A 16,864-nucleotide genomic window follows, 5' to 3' on the forward strand; every position below is an offset into this window, starting at 1 on the left:
GTTAATTGCATCGTTTGGCTATTTTACACGCTGCTAAATGAATAGCTCTGCGCACAGAACTTCTCCCTCCTCTCGGATCATTTCCTCGGGAGCTTTCCCAGATGTGGGATGACCGAATCACATGGCATGCATCCTGGTGTGGTTGCATGCATCCCACTAACTTTTCCCAAAGGGTAGCAGGGACTGCAATCACCCCCGGCTGTGTTGTGAGCGCTGATTTCACCACACACTAAACAGCACTGATCAGCCTCCTTTTAAAAAAGTTGTGCTTTCACAGGCAAATAATAGCTCGTTGTTTATTTTTTTAAAGATTTTATTCATTTATTCACAAGATAGAGAGAGAGGCAGAGACATAGGCAGAGGGAGGAGAAGCAGGCTCCATGCAGGGAGCCCGACACAGGACTCAATCCTGGGACTCTGGGATAATGCCCTGAGCTGAAGGCAGACGCTCAACCACTGAGCCACCCAGGCGTCCCTAGCTCGTTGTTTAATTTGCCTTTCTGGGGTTACTAGGTATTTGAAAGGGGAAATATTTTTTTTCTTCTCTTTTAAATTATGCTTTAAATTGTAAGGGAATGTAGCCTTCAGTTTTTAAAAAAAGTTTGTGTGAGATCAAAAGCACAGATATCCCCCTTATTCCTTGCCCTCACCCCCAGGCTCAGTTGCTCCTCTAGAGATAATGGGTGGAATGCTCCTCTAGGATCCTTTTAAAGAACTTGATTCCTGTAGCAAGTATTGCTTGAGATCTCTAGGGTGCCAGGCACTCGGCTAGGCACCCTGCTAGGCACCAGAAATTGAAAGGCGAAGTAGACAGACATGGTCCCTGGGGTCATGAAATTTAGGCCTGCTGAAAAGCACAAGAAAGTGAAGGAAGAAAAAGTAACCACAATTTGAATTAAGTTCTACAAAGGAAACAAGAGGAAGAAACAGAGGAGTCTTCCTTGGTCAGGCTAGTCAGAAAAGGCACCCTGAGGCATAACAGTTAGGCCAAGACCTGGAGGGAGGAGAAGGGACCAGGTGTAGCTGGGATGAGCATTCCAGACAAAGAAAAGACAGGTGCAAAGGCCCTGAGGTTGAAAAGCACTTCTTTGGAGACCTGAAAGAAGCACAGTTAGAGCAGGTGGTAATTGTGGAAGAGACTGGCACAGGCTGAAGAGCCATAGAAAGTTCCCAAAGATTTGACATTTGACGTTTTAAGATTACATGAGCTGCCGTATAGAGGGTGATTGTAGGTGAGCAAGCAGGATGCAGAAACCTTAATATTTTTCCATCCATTTGTATAAACTCTTTATGTTATAAAGATGTTAACCTTTTTCTATTATATTTTATGCATATATATTTCCTAGTCTTTTTTCCCCTTCACTTTTTTTTTTTTTTTTAATCCCCTTCACTTTGTATTTGGGGATTTTTCTTTTAACAGATTTACACCAAATCATTTCCTTTGTGATTTCTTCTATTATTTCTAATCTTAGAAAGTTATCTCCATTCTAGAAATCTGGTAAGTGTTAAATTCCTGGAACAATATGGTAAAATATTGAAAAGCATGAGTTTTGTGGTCAGACGGAACTGAATTCCAATTCTGACACAGCCACCTTCTTGCTGTGTGAACTTCCTCAATTACTTAACCTCTCTGACCCTCTGTTTGCTTCTCTCCAAAATAAGAGTAATAATGCTACCATATCAGTATAATTACTATTTTCCTATATTTTCTATTATTTGATGTTTAAAATATCAGTATTTATCTGCTTCAAAGCTCTAGGATTGATTTTTTTTTTACGGTGTGAGGTATGACCTAAGCCATTTTTTAAATTCCAAATTGTTCCATTTGGCTCTTAACACCACTTTCTGGGAAATTAAACAACTGTTTAATTGTCAAGGGAAGGGGAATTACTTTGCTTAAGTACCTAGTCTCTGCCTGGTTCTCCACCTGGAGTGTGTGACCTTGGGCAGATACTGTTATTCCCACATTGCAGATGGAGAAACTAACACTGAAAGAGGCTATGGACTTGCTCAATCTGGTCATAGGTGGGAACACGCCTGGAGCCGAGCTGGCTGGGCTCCCAGTTCTTCACTGTCCTCAGGAGGCTATGCCTGAGAGCCCTGAAGGGAACAGGCTCAGATCTGCCGTGTTGGGAAGGGCCATTCACCAAGTGCCCCCAGGGCACAGAGCGTAGTAGGGCCAATGCCAGAGGGCAGGGCAAGCATGAATCAAACCGGGAAAGGCTGGTGCTGGGGACGCCTGTGTAGCTCAGTCGTTGAGCATCTGCCTTGGCTCAGAGGGTGATCCCCGGATCCTGGGATCGAGTCCCACATCGGGCTCCCTGCAGGAAGCCTGCTTCTCCCTCTGCCTCTGTCTCTGCCTCGGTCTCTGTGTCTCTCATGAATAAATAAGTAAAATCTAAAAAAAAAAAAAGTCAGGGGGCTGAAGGCAATGGGAGGGAAGCTGTTGCTCAGGGGTGCAGGCTAAGCTGACTTAGTTCAGGTGTAGGAGGCCTGGGGCGGGGGGGTGGGGAGGAGTGAGTGGGGGGTCAAAAGTAAGTGTGTCCAAAGACATACTGGAAGTGGGTCAAAGTAGGGCCAGGGAGCCAGGATGATGTGGGGGTGCCCCGCCCATGCAAGAGGGCCCATGACCCACTTTGTCACTCATCTTCTGTATCTTCAGGTCAGAGCAGAAATCCTCACAACGTTCGCCCTCTGTGGATTTGCCAACTTCAGTTCCATTGGGATCATGCTGGGAGGCCTGAGTGAGTCCTGGGGGCCTCCCCAACATCCTGGGCAGTTGGGGGCCTGGCTTTGGAACAACTTCTGGGATCCACTCCCCAGTATGTCCAGGGCAAGGCCTCAGCAAGATGGCTCAGGAGGTCCCTCCCAGACAAAGGACTTCTCTGCTGCTGGGGGTGGCCCAGAGTCAGCATCGTGGCCTTTGCAGGCCAACCTTGGCTTAGGGGTCTGGGGAGGGACGGAAGGTGCGGCACTGGCCTGTCCCCTGAGGCCTTGGACTGCTGGCTCCTATACCCACAGTGGACTGGTGGCCCTACAAGGCCTAGGGAGGAGGGCCTCACACAGTTCCAAGCTCTCATGTCCACCCCTCCCAGTCCCCCTGCCTGGTGCTGTAACCATCCCATTTCACAGAGAAAGAAAGAGTCTTGGAGAAGTGGAGTGGTGGCCCCAGTCACTTGCTAGTTGGCGGCTGAGCCTGTGTTGAATCCAGGTCTGCCCGACAGCAAACTCACCTTCTTTTCCTACATCTGCCTCCACTGGTAGCAGGTGTGGGGCACTCCCTGGGGGCCCAGGTCAGGCCAAGGAGGACTCCCAAACTCAGTAAGCAGTCAGGAGGACACCATCTGTCCCTCTCGCTGCCCAGAAGAGGACGGGGATAGTTAGCAGATGCACCCAGGGGTGCAGAGTTTGGGCAGAAGGACAGATGGCTTCCTGGCCTTCAGCACCTTGTCCTCTTGCAGCCTCCATGGCCCCCCAACGGAAGAGCGACTTCTCCCAAATAGTGCTCCGGGCACTCTGCACGGGGACCTGTGTGTCCCTGGTGAATGCCTGCGTGGCAGGTGAGTCCTGATTTTCTAGCTCCATCCAGGGCCGGAAACCAGGGCTCTGACCCCTCTGGAAGTTCCTGGGGGTGGGGAGTAGGGGGGACGGACCTTGCCACTGCTGGCTTCCGTGCACAGGGATCCTCTATGTGCCCCGGGGGATTGCAGCTGATTGCAGGACCCTCCTGAACGAGACCCTCAGTAACAGCAGCTTTGAGGTGTATCAGTGCTGCCGCCAGGCCTTCCAGAGGTGAGGCCCGGGCTGGGGGGCTCTGGGGCCCTGACAGTGACGGTGTGCGGAAGGCCTAAGTGCCCCACAGCTGCCTCTGGCTCCGAGGCAAGGGCTAGATGTGTTACGGCTGTGGCTGACACGGGGCTGGACGACCAGACGTGGGGAGGAGGGCGGATCGGAGTCCCGGAGCAAGGTTCCCAGGGCTGCACAGCCCTCAGTGGCCAGCAGAGCCGGGGCCGGGAGCCCAGACCACCTTCGCTTCCTTTCAGCACCAGCCCAGAGGTCAGCCCAGGGGCTCTGGACATCTGCTGTCGATTTTACAACCACACGATCTGTGCATAGCGGGGACAGCCCGTCTTCGGCCTTCTGGGGGCCGTCCCCACCTTTCTCTCTCCAGGCCTGTCCTGGGGGAAGCCACGGGACTTAGACTCCCCTCGGTCACACAGTTGGAAAGGAGTGATGGGGTGAGCGGGCAGGTGAGAAGTGAGGGATGCCCCTCAATCCTTGCCCCCTTCCTGCTCCTTCTGGAAATATGAATTCTCGGGGCCACCTCAGCCTCTTCTTCTCTCCCCTCCACATCCCCACAGCACCCTGGTCTTCTCTGTCTCCCCGCTGTGCGTCTCTCCTATGCACCCTTCCCTCCAGTTATGGGGTCCCTCTCCCTGGGCTTTGCAGCTGCCTCCCCCTTCTGCTGGCACTTGAATCTTGCCCTGGCTTGCCCTGGTCAGATGGGTTCTCCTGGGAACCCTCTTTGGAGGTTCCCCTGCTGCCTTTGCCCACCGCACTTCCCAAACTGGTATCCCATGGAACACTGTCTCCACAAGGTGTTTGGAAGATTCCATGACTCACCAGGCTTGGAAAACACGGGCTAAATAAACTTAGAAGGGCTTTGCTTTTGTGGTTGTTTTTGTTTTACTATGGGCTCCTCAAATCTTGATTCAGAGATTACAGGAGACATTTTCCAAATTTATCCCACCATAAGAACCTTTTTGATGGGAGCTTCTCTTAGTTGAGGACCCCGTGGAACACAATTTGGGAGATACTGATTAATGTTCCAACTCCATAACTGTAACTCTCACGACTCTCTACATAGCACTGCGTGCCAGGCACTGTTCTGGGTACTTTGTACATTCTAATCAACCTTGACAACAACCTTATGAAGTCAGGTACTATTATTATCCCTGGCTGAGGAATCAGAGGCCCAGAGAAGTTAAGTAACTTGCCCAAAGTAATACAACTAGGAAGAGGAAGAGGCAAGATTTGAACCCAGGTCATGCAGCTTCACAAGCTTTGTTTAACTCTTGGCTAGGCTGCCTGCATTCAAGGAACTTGGTTGGGTGACTTGCCCTGACCTCCTCCCCCTGCTGTTTCTCCCTGGTGCACTGGTGCACACCTGCTCTTCTGCTGGGCCAGGCTTCTGATTTTTACCTGCCTCTGAGCCTTCATTCCTGGTGTCCCTGTCATCCGGCATGCCCTGTCCCTCTCTCTCTTTTGCCTGTGCTGCTCCTCCCTCATTCTCACTTCCTGAGGGGCTTTGGCTGAGTGACTTGTGATGTACCTGTCCCTGTGGCCACCGAGCCACTGCTCCCTCACTCACCTGTGTCACCTCAGGCTTCCCAGCTGCAGCCAGCCCTGGGCTGAGGCTGGTCAGCAGTCACTCTGCTCTGTCATAGAGTTTGATTTCCCTGGGCACTGGCCTTGCTCCTTGGGACCCCCACAGGCTCTCCTCGGGTCCTGAGTTCTTTCCTTTTGTTCTGTAGACTGGAGTCTTGGCTTGACCCCCTACACCCCACAGCTAGGCTCTTGCCCTGCTCTCTGCAGCACTTACCCTGTGCCAGCTCCCCCAAACTGTCTCAGGCCACCCTCTGATGTGGGCTGCACCACTGTCTCCATGTGGCAGACCTCAGGCCCTTTCCTGCCTGTCCATTGGGTCCTGTTGCTACCTGAGCACCCACACACACACACACCTGGACTGAGACCCTCCTTCCATGGACTTCCTGCACGCTCATCCCAGAAGATTGTAAGCTCCTAGGCCATGGGGTTCCCAGTGATTCTATCTCCACCTGTGAGAGTCAGCACAGGGCTGGACCCATGAAAGGTGATGAATACATGCTGGTGAAAGTGAACTGCAAGCTCTCTTAGAGCTGCCAGTGCCATTGTGTGTGCTGCACCCTGAGGACCCACACACATGCTCTCTGCTCTGATCGGGGTGCAGGCACAGATTAAGTTCTCTTTGGTCATTGACCTTCCCTCCACCCCTCTGCTCCTTCCTCCTCATTGGGCACCTGCAGAAGTTGGGAGCCCTTTGAGGGTGGGATTGCAGACATATACTGCTCAGAGAAGTCACCGATGCTGGGGCCAGATGCCCGTGCTCAACTGGATCCTAAGTCAGGACTGGCACAGAAACCTGTACTTGCCCCTTCCATGGCCATGACAGACATTGCTAATCAATCACAGCTCCCCACACTAGATCTGGAAAAGCATTCAGAATCCCCATCAGTGTGGTGCTGGGTGAGCTCACCACCAAGTGATCCAGGGTGCCTTTTCAGGAGAGAATTATTTGCTGTCCTTGTGCTAAGAAATAGACACTAAGAACCCAAACTGCCATTGATTTTATGTCCCTGGCCTGGGAAGGGCTAGGGTTTTTGTAAAAGACTCTGGAAATTAAGGGTGTTGAAATAGGGAAGGATCCTTTCCAAGAATGAGGCCTGTATCTGTGATCTGTCCACTCCAGGATTATGCACTGCTTATTTATTCAGTTAAGGAATATAAATGGAGCACCTGCAGTATTAGTCAGCTTGGGCTGCATAACGAAATACCACAGACTGGGTGGCTTAAGCAACGGAAATTGATTTTGTCATAGTTTTGGAGGCCAGAAACTCAAGATCAGAGTGCCAGCATGATCCATTTCTAGTGATGTCTCTCTTCCTAGCTTGTAAATGGCCACAGTCAGTGTGTCCTCATGTGGCAGAGAGAGAGAGACAGAGAGCTCTCTGGTGTTCCTTCTTATAAGGGCACTAATCCCATCATGGGAATGCCACCCTCATGACCTCATGTAACTCTACTTACATCCCAGAGGCCCCATATGCAAATACGTTTGAGGTGACAGCTTCAACATAAATTTGGGGTGGGGGGGATACAGTTCATTCTATAACACCTACTATGTGCCAGATTCTGAGCTAGACAAGGGAATATCAGTGAACTCAAATCTGATGAGCTAAAGAACTTGAATCTACCTTCAAGAAGAGGTTAGCTGGGAAGGGAGGCCCCACCAGAGACAGAAGGTGGCTCCCAGTAACATGACATTGAGAGGAGGGAAGGGGAAAAGATCTTCAGCAGAGCTTCTTGGGCGTCCATAGGTGGCCTGGCCAATGGCATTTTTCTTGGCTCTTAGTATATTAGAAAGTGAAAATATGCCAGAATAGGATTACACAGATTGTGATTTATATTGTCATATTTTAACAGAATATACTACAATATTGGGTTCTTCACAAGATTAATGACAGGATTTATTTTCAAGTAAAGCCCATATTGAATAAGAAGCCATTTTTATTAATATCAAAAATTGCACTGTGATTGCATGTTTTTATGCATTAGGTTTCTTGAAATATGTAGAATCTGTGCTCTACTGTATTGAGTGTAAGAACAATCAACATGTAAGATATACTTATTATTTTAAACTAAGTCCTGGTGGGGGGCTCTCCTCATGAACTTGTTTCAGCTAACATGACTATATGAATGACCTAATTTGGAGATGTCACCAGAAGTCTACACTGGGGAAAAAAAAGAAAAGAAGTTTGTATTGGAAACCCTCCTGTCCTCCTGCTGCTCCCTGCATGTGCCTGACCACCAGCAAAAGGAATTGAATGGGCTTCAGTCATGGAAAGGTCTGAGGCCCAGAGCATGGTGAGAGCAGACCTCTCCCAGATGGGACAGGTGGGGCTGAGCAGACAGGGAAATGCTATCCCTGGGGGGCCACAGAGGGGCTGTCCGGCCTGGGGGCTAGGGGGGCAGGAAGGAACAGTATGCTCCACAGGGAGAGGTCACACCATGAGGTCAGTGGCGTAAGATCTGGACAGTGGGCCAGTGGTGGGCCCTGGCCTCTGCCTCACATCTGGGGAGCAAGCAGATGTGAGTGAGAAGGGAGCAGCCCAGAGCACCAGAGCCCACACTCTGCTGGAGACCATCTCACCCAATCCATCCTGGACTAATCTTGTGTAAAAGACACTAAAAGTTACCTACTAGGAAAATCATCAAATTAAAGGCATATGACATCCACACCCTGGTTCTTTATTGTTAGCTTCAGCAAACATACAATTACTCTGTCAAATTGCTATGAAGCTTCTATGCCACTTTCAGCATCTGTTACATGATTACAGACTGAGGAACACATGTGAGCCACACTCTGAATAACATTGTCCTCTAGTATTTTCTGTTAATGAAAGCTTGCCAGGGAATTATCTACTCAGATGATCTGTCCTGCATGTCAACTCCTCCAAGGAGATGTGGGGAAAAAGCAGCAGGACTCTGGTTGGAATCCAGGACACCTGTCTTTCATACAAGAGAAAAATTGCATGGACAGTAGAAGAATTTCAAATAATTTATACAAATACTCCCTTCAAGAGGTGGAGCAGGGCTTCTTACCCCTTAAGTGTGGGCTATGCTTAGTGACTTGCTTCCAAAGAGTATGGAAATAAGGGGAGTAAGAAAGTAACTTTGCTCTAGAGAAACCTGGTAAATGCTTCCTTAGCCAGGTGATCATGGTTAACATCATCAGTGACAAATCCAGGTGATAACATATGCCCTTGACATGTTGGGAACATTTCATGTCTGTGGTCTTTCTCCCCAAGGCCCAGAACCCCTGTCTAACCATGAGAAAGACATCAGACAAACTCAAATTGAGAAACAGTCTACAGAACACCTGATCAGTAATCCTCAAAGCTGTCAGGGTCATGAGAAGCAAGGAAAGTCCGAGAAACTGCCACAGTCCCAAGAAGCCTAAGGAGACATGATGACTCAGTGTAATGTGGAATTGTAGTGGGTAAATCATGTCCCCCCACCAAAAGATATGTCCAAGTCCCAACTTCCAGAACCTGTGAATGTGACCCTAGTGGAAATAGGGTCTTACAGGTATAATGAAAAGATCTCAAGAGGAGATCATCCTGAATTTAGGATGGGCCCTAAATCCAATGACTGGTGTCTTTATAAGAGAAAGGAGAGGGAAATTTGAAATACACCAAGAAGTCCTTGTGAAGATGCAGGTGGAGATTGGGGTCATCACACTAAGACACAACCCCCACCATGATGACCAGCTAAGGATGACCTATGACCTTGAGCCACCAGAAGCTAGAAAAAGCAGTGAGGATTCTTCCTTGGAGCCTTCAGAGTACTCACACCCTACAGATTTAGGACTTCTGGCCTCCAGAACCATGAGAATACATTGCTGTTGTTTTAAGCTACCAGGTTTGCAGTGATTTGTTGTGGCAGCACCAAGAAACAAATACAGGTGTCTTGGATGGAATCCTAGAGCAGAAAAATGACATTAGAGAAAAACTAATGAAATCCAAATCGAGTACAGAGTTTAGATAAAAACACATCAATCTCAGCTCATGAGTTGTAACCATGTACTGTAGTAATGAAAGAGGGAAACTGGGGACCGGTTACATGGGGGTTCTATACTGTTTGTGCAGCCTCTATCCACCTAAAACCATTCTAAACATTTATAGGTTTCTTTTAAGGACAGCATTGACACAAGTACAAGGTGACTTGTAATTCAGCCTGCGGGCAGCTCTAATCTGGATGATACATATCCCAGCAGGCAGCCCACCCAAGTCACTGAGGTGACCAGGGGCATTTCTTCCTTTTCCACCGCTTCTCCCCGAGGCCCTGCTGTCACCTCTGCCACCCCCCTCACTGTGGTTGCGGCTCATGGCTCTGGCTGAAGATGAATTAGTCCCACCCTCTTTACAGTCTACATAAAGAACATCATCTTCTTGGAATTACTTTTGACTCAGAATCTGTGAATGCTGAGTTTGGACAGAACCCTAAAGATCACTTTGAGGCTGTCTGCCTTCCCAACTTTTCTGAGAATTTTTACACCCTGTGCATGAATGGTCTCTGTCACCATGGTTTTATGTTCAAATCATGAGACTCCACTCTTGTGACCACCTCTGATTGAACCAGGACTGGACACCGGACTCAGGGGGAAGCCAAACCCATAGTCTTGCCAATGACCCTTCAGATTCCCAGGAAATAATTTGAACTAAAAAAAAAAAATCTAGAAACAGAACTAGGAGCTGAGTCACCACAGTGGGGCTGGCTCTGAGCTGATCTCATTCCTGTACCTCTTGGAGCCTAGTTGCTCAGCTCTGCCTCATAGTTGATGAGAGCTGAATTCTTTACAAAAGTGCCCTCTAACCTGAGCTAATGTGAGAGGGTTCCTTTTACTTTGTCATCAAAAAGGATACTGCCCAGGAGGACAGCCACTTTGCTAAGCTCCTCATTCTGCTTGGAGTCAAGTGGTTATTATTGCTTGGATACCATCAAAACCAGACTCTCACTACCTGTCCGAGCAACCCATTTGGACAGCTCCACTTCTTACAAGGCCCTTTTTGATTTTGCATCAAAAAGTATTTCCCTTTGATCCCAGTTTTGCCATTCTGGGCCATTCAGAACAAATCCCATCTCATGGATATCTCTTTATTGTTGGTTAGTTGGTTGTTTATTTGTTTAATTTTAGATTTATTTACCAAAGGAATACTTGTTTACAGGCTTTAAAAAGTCAAATCTTATAAAAACCTTATAGACGTGTTCTAATCCCTTTTCCATATGTCAGGTCTTCAACTGTTTGAAGATGGCAAGCATCCAGGCTTCCCTTTTCTGAGCTGGGACCTTTAGTCCTTTTATTTGTTTCTGACCTTGCACACAAATTTGCCCCAGACCTGATTCTTAGCTGTTCTACCTTCATATGCAGACAGTGTGTGAGTCAAGAGCAAGTTTCATATTGAAGCCAGAACACCGGGTGATAAATGTGATCTCATGGGTGTAACCAAGATGATGTGATGGGATTAGAGATTGGATGTAGCCTAGCGAGCATATTTAAAAGAGGCGGACCTATGAGGAGAGTGTTAAGAATCTACATGCCTGCTTCAGAAACACTCCAAGCTGAGGGCTTTTGTGTGTTGAGGGTGAAATGTCAGGAGGGAGAGAAAAGGAGAAAGTCCTGTCCCAGAGCACAGATGGGACCAGAGATAGGCTAGGAATGGGGTGGGTGGGATCTGATCTCTTGGGACATCTGTTAGGACTCCTACTTGCCTACCATCAAGGGTACAACAAGTTTATAACTTGCCTGGAGGGTGATTTCCATCCCCAGAGGTAAAGGGAATTGTTGCTTTTTTTTAAGGTTTTTATTTTTATTTATTTTAAAATTTTATTTATTCACGAGAGACACACAAAGAGAGGCAGAGACATAGGCAGAGGGAGAATTAGGCTCACTGCAGGGAGCCCGATGCAGGACTTGATCCCAGGACCCCAGGATCACAAAGGCAGATGCTCAACCACTGAGCCACCCAGGAGTCCCCAGATTTTTATTTTTAAGTGATCTCTGCACCCAATATGAGGCTTGAACTTATAACCCAGATCAAGAGTTGTGGGCTCTGCTGACTGAGCCAGCACCAGCCAGGTGCCCCAGAAATTGCTGCTTTGGACCAAGTTCTGACAAATATGTGGAATGGTGAAGTGGGAGGAACCATGGCAGCAGAGACTTTGTGATGTGAAGTGGGGGCTGGCATGGCCAGGCACTCAGTCCACACTTGGAGATAAAGGCGTTCTGGAAGAAGATTCTGAGAGGAAAGTCGGCTCTTGAATGGAACTCTGGTTCTGCCGCAGGAGATGTCCCAATGAGAAAGGGAGACGGATAACAAAAGAAACAAACACAAACATGAATGAGTAGCAGGAACCCGGTTTATAAGCTCAGAATATTAAAATAAGAGGCACCAAGATCTGACCAAAGGACACATGACCCAGCATATGCAATATAGCTGGTGGTCATCCCATAGTTCTTCTCCCCACTTTTTCCTTTAAAAATCACTAAAGGTCTAGCTGGGCAAATGGACAGCTAGCATAAAGACTACATTTCTGAGCTTCGCTTGCAACTAGGTGTGGCCACAGGACTAGGATCTAGTCAACTGCATGTGAGTCAAGTAGGCAGCCTCTGGATCGTGTGTTAGGAAAAGGGTCAGAAGACTTTTTCTGAAAGGGCCAGAGAGTAAATATTTTAGGTTTTGTGGTCCATAGAATCTCTCTTGCAACTACTCAACTCTGTCCTTGTAGTTTGAAAGCAGCCATTAGGCAATGAGCAAATGAGAGTGGCTATGCTTGGATCAAACTGGGCTTACAAAGAGTTGGTCAGCCCAAAGTCTATAGTTGGCTGACCCCTGCCTTAGATGAAGGGGCTCATCTTCCATGTCCCCAGTGTGTTTCAGTTTTGCTCCACAGCATTTGGAATACAGATGGGAAGATGAGCCCACTTAGATGGAGACGAATTCCAATCCTTAAAGATGGGGCAGCCACAGGTTAGAAAGCGTATGGGCCTCTGGTGTCCTTGTAGAACGGGGCTGCCATGACAGTGCAGACCCCCTGTGGCCCAAGAATGATGTTTCTCTTGTTTACATCATCACCTGGTGTCTTCATTACACACACCCTACCAATGGACAAGAAGAACAAAGCAGGCGGGAAGAAAGAGCAAGTTTGCCTCTTCCCCACGGGGTTGCTGATGAATGAATGGGAAAAAAGATATTATTAGCCAGGTGCCTATCATCCCCAGCATTCCTGATTCTTTGGCAATTTGGAGCTGGTGCATTCCACTGGAGCCCAAATAGGACTGCTCCCTCCGACAAAGTCCAAATCTCCAGATTTGGAAATTTGTACCACCCACCTGCCACCAAGACTTAGAAGAAGGAGAGTCCTAATACACGTGAGAGGGAACTGGAGAGAGAGCCACGTGGCCAAGCTGCAAAATTTTCCAAATTAGCTTTGTCAACCTTATAAATAAAACCACCAGTTATTTTACCAGCAGAAGATGGGTTTATTTGAGAGGAGCAGAGAATTGCAATCCGGGACCAGCAAGAACAAAGGTAGTAGGTTCTTTTATAGAGGAAAGGCTGCTGAAACACCAAAGTCCATCAGCGTAGACTGGGATGTGGATGTATGGAGGCTTGTCATTGACTGAGCTGTGGCTGGAGGATGAGGAGAGCCTTTCTTCCTCCTGCTGGGGCAGCAACAAAGTAGTAACCAGGTGCAAGGTGAGCAAGGTACCTCTCTTGCTGTTGGATTTGCATGAGAGCTCCCCCTGCCCACCCCCTGACTCCATTGTTCTCCTGAGGTCTCCCTCTGTTAATTTTCACAGCTTCAGGGCAAGAAAGCACCAGCCAGAGAAAGAAGGAGGGAAGGAGCAAGATAGGGTCGCATCAACACATCTCAGGCCCACAGAAACAGGAAAGAGGAAAGAGGCTGATGAGCCGCATGGAACCTGTCCGAGTTTCACGGCCTGGCCCACCGGTAAATGTGGCTCCAGCTGAAATGCAGCCTCTGCCCAGATGGATCTTGATCCCCTCCTCTTGGAGAACAGCATGATGGAGCTAGAAGGACATTCTTCCCATCTCCAGCCAGCTCCACAACACCGTTCACATGCCACACATTATAAATTATATTCACAGCATAAAAAAGAAAAAGGCGGAGGTCATCCCATAAAGACTGCGGAACAGATCCCACCTCCTTCTGCAGGCTTATGTTGCTCTCTGCCTTCTTTTGGGACAGACGCTTTCCATATCTTTTCAAGGTGGCACAGGTGTCTCACCTGGAAGTGAGACAGGGAACAGGCACAGGTCACAGCTGCTCCCCGGACTGCACACAGAATGTCAAAAACTCTGCTGGGTGTCAGGAAACACGTGGTGGGGGGGCCCTACTGCCTGCCCTGAGGCCCGGAAGCAAGCTGAGTGAGCCGGGGGCTCTAACAGGAGGCTGCTCCTGCCTTTGGGCTCCAGCTGACCAAGGACACAGTTTTCCCCAAGGAAACCCTTTCTGTTTTTCTTTCCATTAAAAAGAGAAAAGTCACTTAGGGATGGGATGGGAAACTCACTTTATAAACTAAAGATTGCTTTTATCTTCTGAAGCTTAGCTTCTGAATAAGATTCTTTTCTACTTTTAGAGACATTGGTTGTTTATATTCTAACCAAACTTTTTTTCCCCCAAAGCCAATGCCTCTATTAGAGAAGAAATGAACTGTATCAAAGCTCAGGGCTTTCAAGGGATCTTTTCTGGGCAGTGCCCTGAGGGCACGCCTGTCTAATCTCCTCAAATCTTCTTTGTCTGAGCCTGGGATGGGGGAGCGGAGGGAGGGGACAGTGCTGTTCTGGACAGCAGCCCTGAGTGCAGGGTGGCCAAGCTGCAGGTTGGGCCCAGGGTCATCCTGTTAGGACAGAGCCCAGAGGTGAGAAAGCCTGAAAAGGGCAAGAGTTTCCTTGCTCACTGAATTATGTTCAGCTACTGGAGCTGTAAAGAGTGTTCAGGAAGCTCAAGGTGGCGGGCAGCTCTTGCCTTTTTTTTTTTAATGTATCAAAATTACTTTGCAATTTTCCCCCAGTTTTATTGAGATATAATTGACATATAATATTGTATAAGTTTAAGGTATACAATATAGTGACTTGAGACACACACACACACACACATATATTTAAGATTTTATTTGTTCATGAAAGACACAGAGAGAGAGAGAGGCAGAGACAGAGGTAGAGGGAGAAGCAGACTCCCTGCAGGGAGCCCAATGTAGGACTTGATCCCAGGACCGCAGGATCACACCCTGAGCCAAAGGCAGATGCTCAACCCCTGAGTCACCCAGGCGTCCCAAGATATATATATTTATATATCAGAGTTGACCCTTGCACAACATGGATTTGAACTACAGGAGCCTACTTATACACAGATTTTTTTTTTCAACAGATGACAGTACCATCCTGTAAGCTCTCTACGCTCTTATCCATCGTAAGGTGTGTCAGAGTCATGACATTGTTTCCTTGTATCAGTGAAGTATGGAGGTTTATGAACAATTTATCTTTCTAATAAAAAAAATATGAATCAGAGTTATATATGACTCAGAATTCTTGCGGTTGCAAGTGACAGAAAACCAATAGAAGGAATGGGCTCTGTCACCAGAAAGGTGCAGGCAGACAGGTGTGGGCACTGGGCCCTGGGACTTCCTGCCACCAGCACTCTCGGTTTACCTCTCATCCCTGCTTCTCATTGAGTTTGTGTCTTGCTGCATGGTGACCTCTTTCTGCTGGATTGGTTTCTCCCTAAGGCTGGGATGGTGGCTGTCAGAAAGTCATGGATTCACATGGCAGCTTGCTTCCCTAACAGCTAGTTGACAATAAAGGGGCACATCTCCAAGGGTATGATTGATCCTCTGGGGTCAGTGCCCTTCTCCAGACCAGTCACGAAGATGGAAGTTGGGATGTGATTACTCCAGTCTGGCTCTTTTGTCAACTCCTTGAGCAATCACTGTGACCGGGAGGCAGAAGATGGCATCTTGCATTTAGACGCATTGGTTGGCAGCAGGGGGACGAGCCATTCCCCCCGAAGAATGTGGGTGTTGTCCCCTGAAAGGCAGCTATTCTTTCCATAGCTGTAAAAATGTGCTGTGGTAATATACCTAAGTAAGACTGAGGTAAGAGAAATAAGGGAAATTTATCTTCAGAAATAACTTTGGAAAAAGAGACTACCATTTTCTGAATGCCTACTGTGGCACAAATTCTTCACATATGCTGTCCTGTGTAATCCTCAAGGAAAAACAAAAACAAAAACCCATACCCAAGCCCTATAAGGTAAGTATTATTATTCTCATTTTGCCAGCAAGGAAACAAGCAAGGTGAGGTGTCTTGTTCCAGGACACACAGCTCAGTGGCTGAACGAGGGTTTGAGCCTGGTTCTGTTTGATTTTAATTTTAGACTCTTTTTTTTTTTTTTTTTTTTTTTTTGAGAGAGAGAGAGAGAGAGAGTATGTGTGTGCGCACTTGCAGACAGGGCAGGGCGGGGCAGAGGGAGAGGGAGAGAGAGAGAGAATCCCAAGCAGAGTCCCCACTGAGTGTGGAGCCCAGTAGGGGGCTCAATCTCACAACCCTGAGATTGTGACCTGAGCTGAAATTGAGGGAGGCTCAACCGACTGAGCTATCCAGGAGCCCCTTAATCTTAGACTCTTAACCATCATGATACATTGGCTTCCTCATTCATCTACTTAGTGAAGTTATATATATAAAGTACTTTAAGTAAATCTTTCTGATTCTAATAGTATTGAGTGTCTGCAGGAGTCTTACAAGACGGCTCCACATTCTATCACGCTGCTCCCATCCAGAGGCCAGCGTGTGTCCTCCTTCTTTCTCAGGTAGGCTCATGACCACTCAGACCAATAGAGTCTGGTGAAATGGTGCTATGGGCCTTCTGAGTCCAGGTGTCCCAGTCAACTGGGGCTGCTATCACAAAACACCACAGACTGGCTTAAATGACAAATGTTTATTTATCACAGTTCCAGAGCTGCTAAGTCCAAGGCAAGGACTTTGGTGTCTTTGCAGATGGCTGGCTGCCTTCTGGCTGTGTCCTCCCACGACAGGGAGAGAAAAAGCTCTGGTCTCTTTGTCTTCTTATAAGGGCACCAATATCATCATGAGGGCCCCACTCTCATGACCTCATCTAACCCTAATCACCTCCCAAAGGTGCCTGGGTGGCTCTGCCATTGAGCATCTGATTTCAGCTCAGGTCTTGATCTCAATGTTATGAGATCCAGCCCTGTGTCTGGCTCTGTACTCAGCAGAGTCTGCTTGGGACTCTCTCTTTCTGCCTCTCCCCCGACTCATTCTCTCTCTCTCTCAAATTGAATAGATAAAATTTTTAAGCCTAATTACTTCTCAAAGGCTCCACAACTAAATACCACCCCACTGGGGATTAATATCTCAATACATGAACTTCGGGAGGACACAGCCATCCAAGTCTGTGGTACGAGGTCATAAAAGGCCAGGCAGTTTGGCCTTGTTCAGTAGGA

General features: G+C 47.9%; 1 protein-coding gene across 5 annotated transcripts in view; it reads left to right on the top strand.

The window, feature by feature from the left end:
* The window catches only part of SLC28A1 (solute carrier family 28 member 1), a 59,070-nt gene extending 44,160 nt beyond the window's left edge, over positions 1-14,910 (top strand). For 4 of the 5 annotated variants that reach the window (XM_026000552.2, XM_072737357.1, XM_072737358.1 and 1 more), the window contains 4 exons: positions 2,663-2,744; positions 3,462-3,560; positions 3,681-3,792; positions 4,044-4,667. In XM_026000552.2, the coding sequence (XP_025856337.1) occupies positions 2,663-2,744; positions 3,462-3,560; positions 3,681-3,792; positions 4,044-4,116 (366 nt within the window). In that variant the 3' untranslated portion in view covers positions 4,117-4,667. Of the gene's footprint in view, positions 1-2,662; positions 2,745-3,461; positions 3,561-3,680; positions 3,793-4,043; positions 4,668-14,772 lie in introns of those variants that run through there. The other variant, XM_072737359.1, reaches the window with a different exon arrangement.
* Positions 14,911-16,864: the final 1,954 nt, after the last annotated feature.

Source organism: Vulpes vulpes, chromosome 14, assembly GCF_048418805.1.
Source record: "Vulpes vulpes isolate BD-2025 chromosome 14, VulVul3, whole genome shotgun sequence".
Taxonomy (NCBI): domain Eukaryota; kingdom Metazoa; phylum Chordata; class Mammalia; order Carnivora; family Canidae; genus Vulpes; species Vulpes vulpes.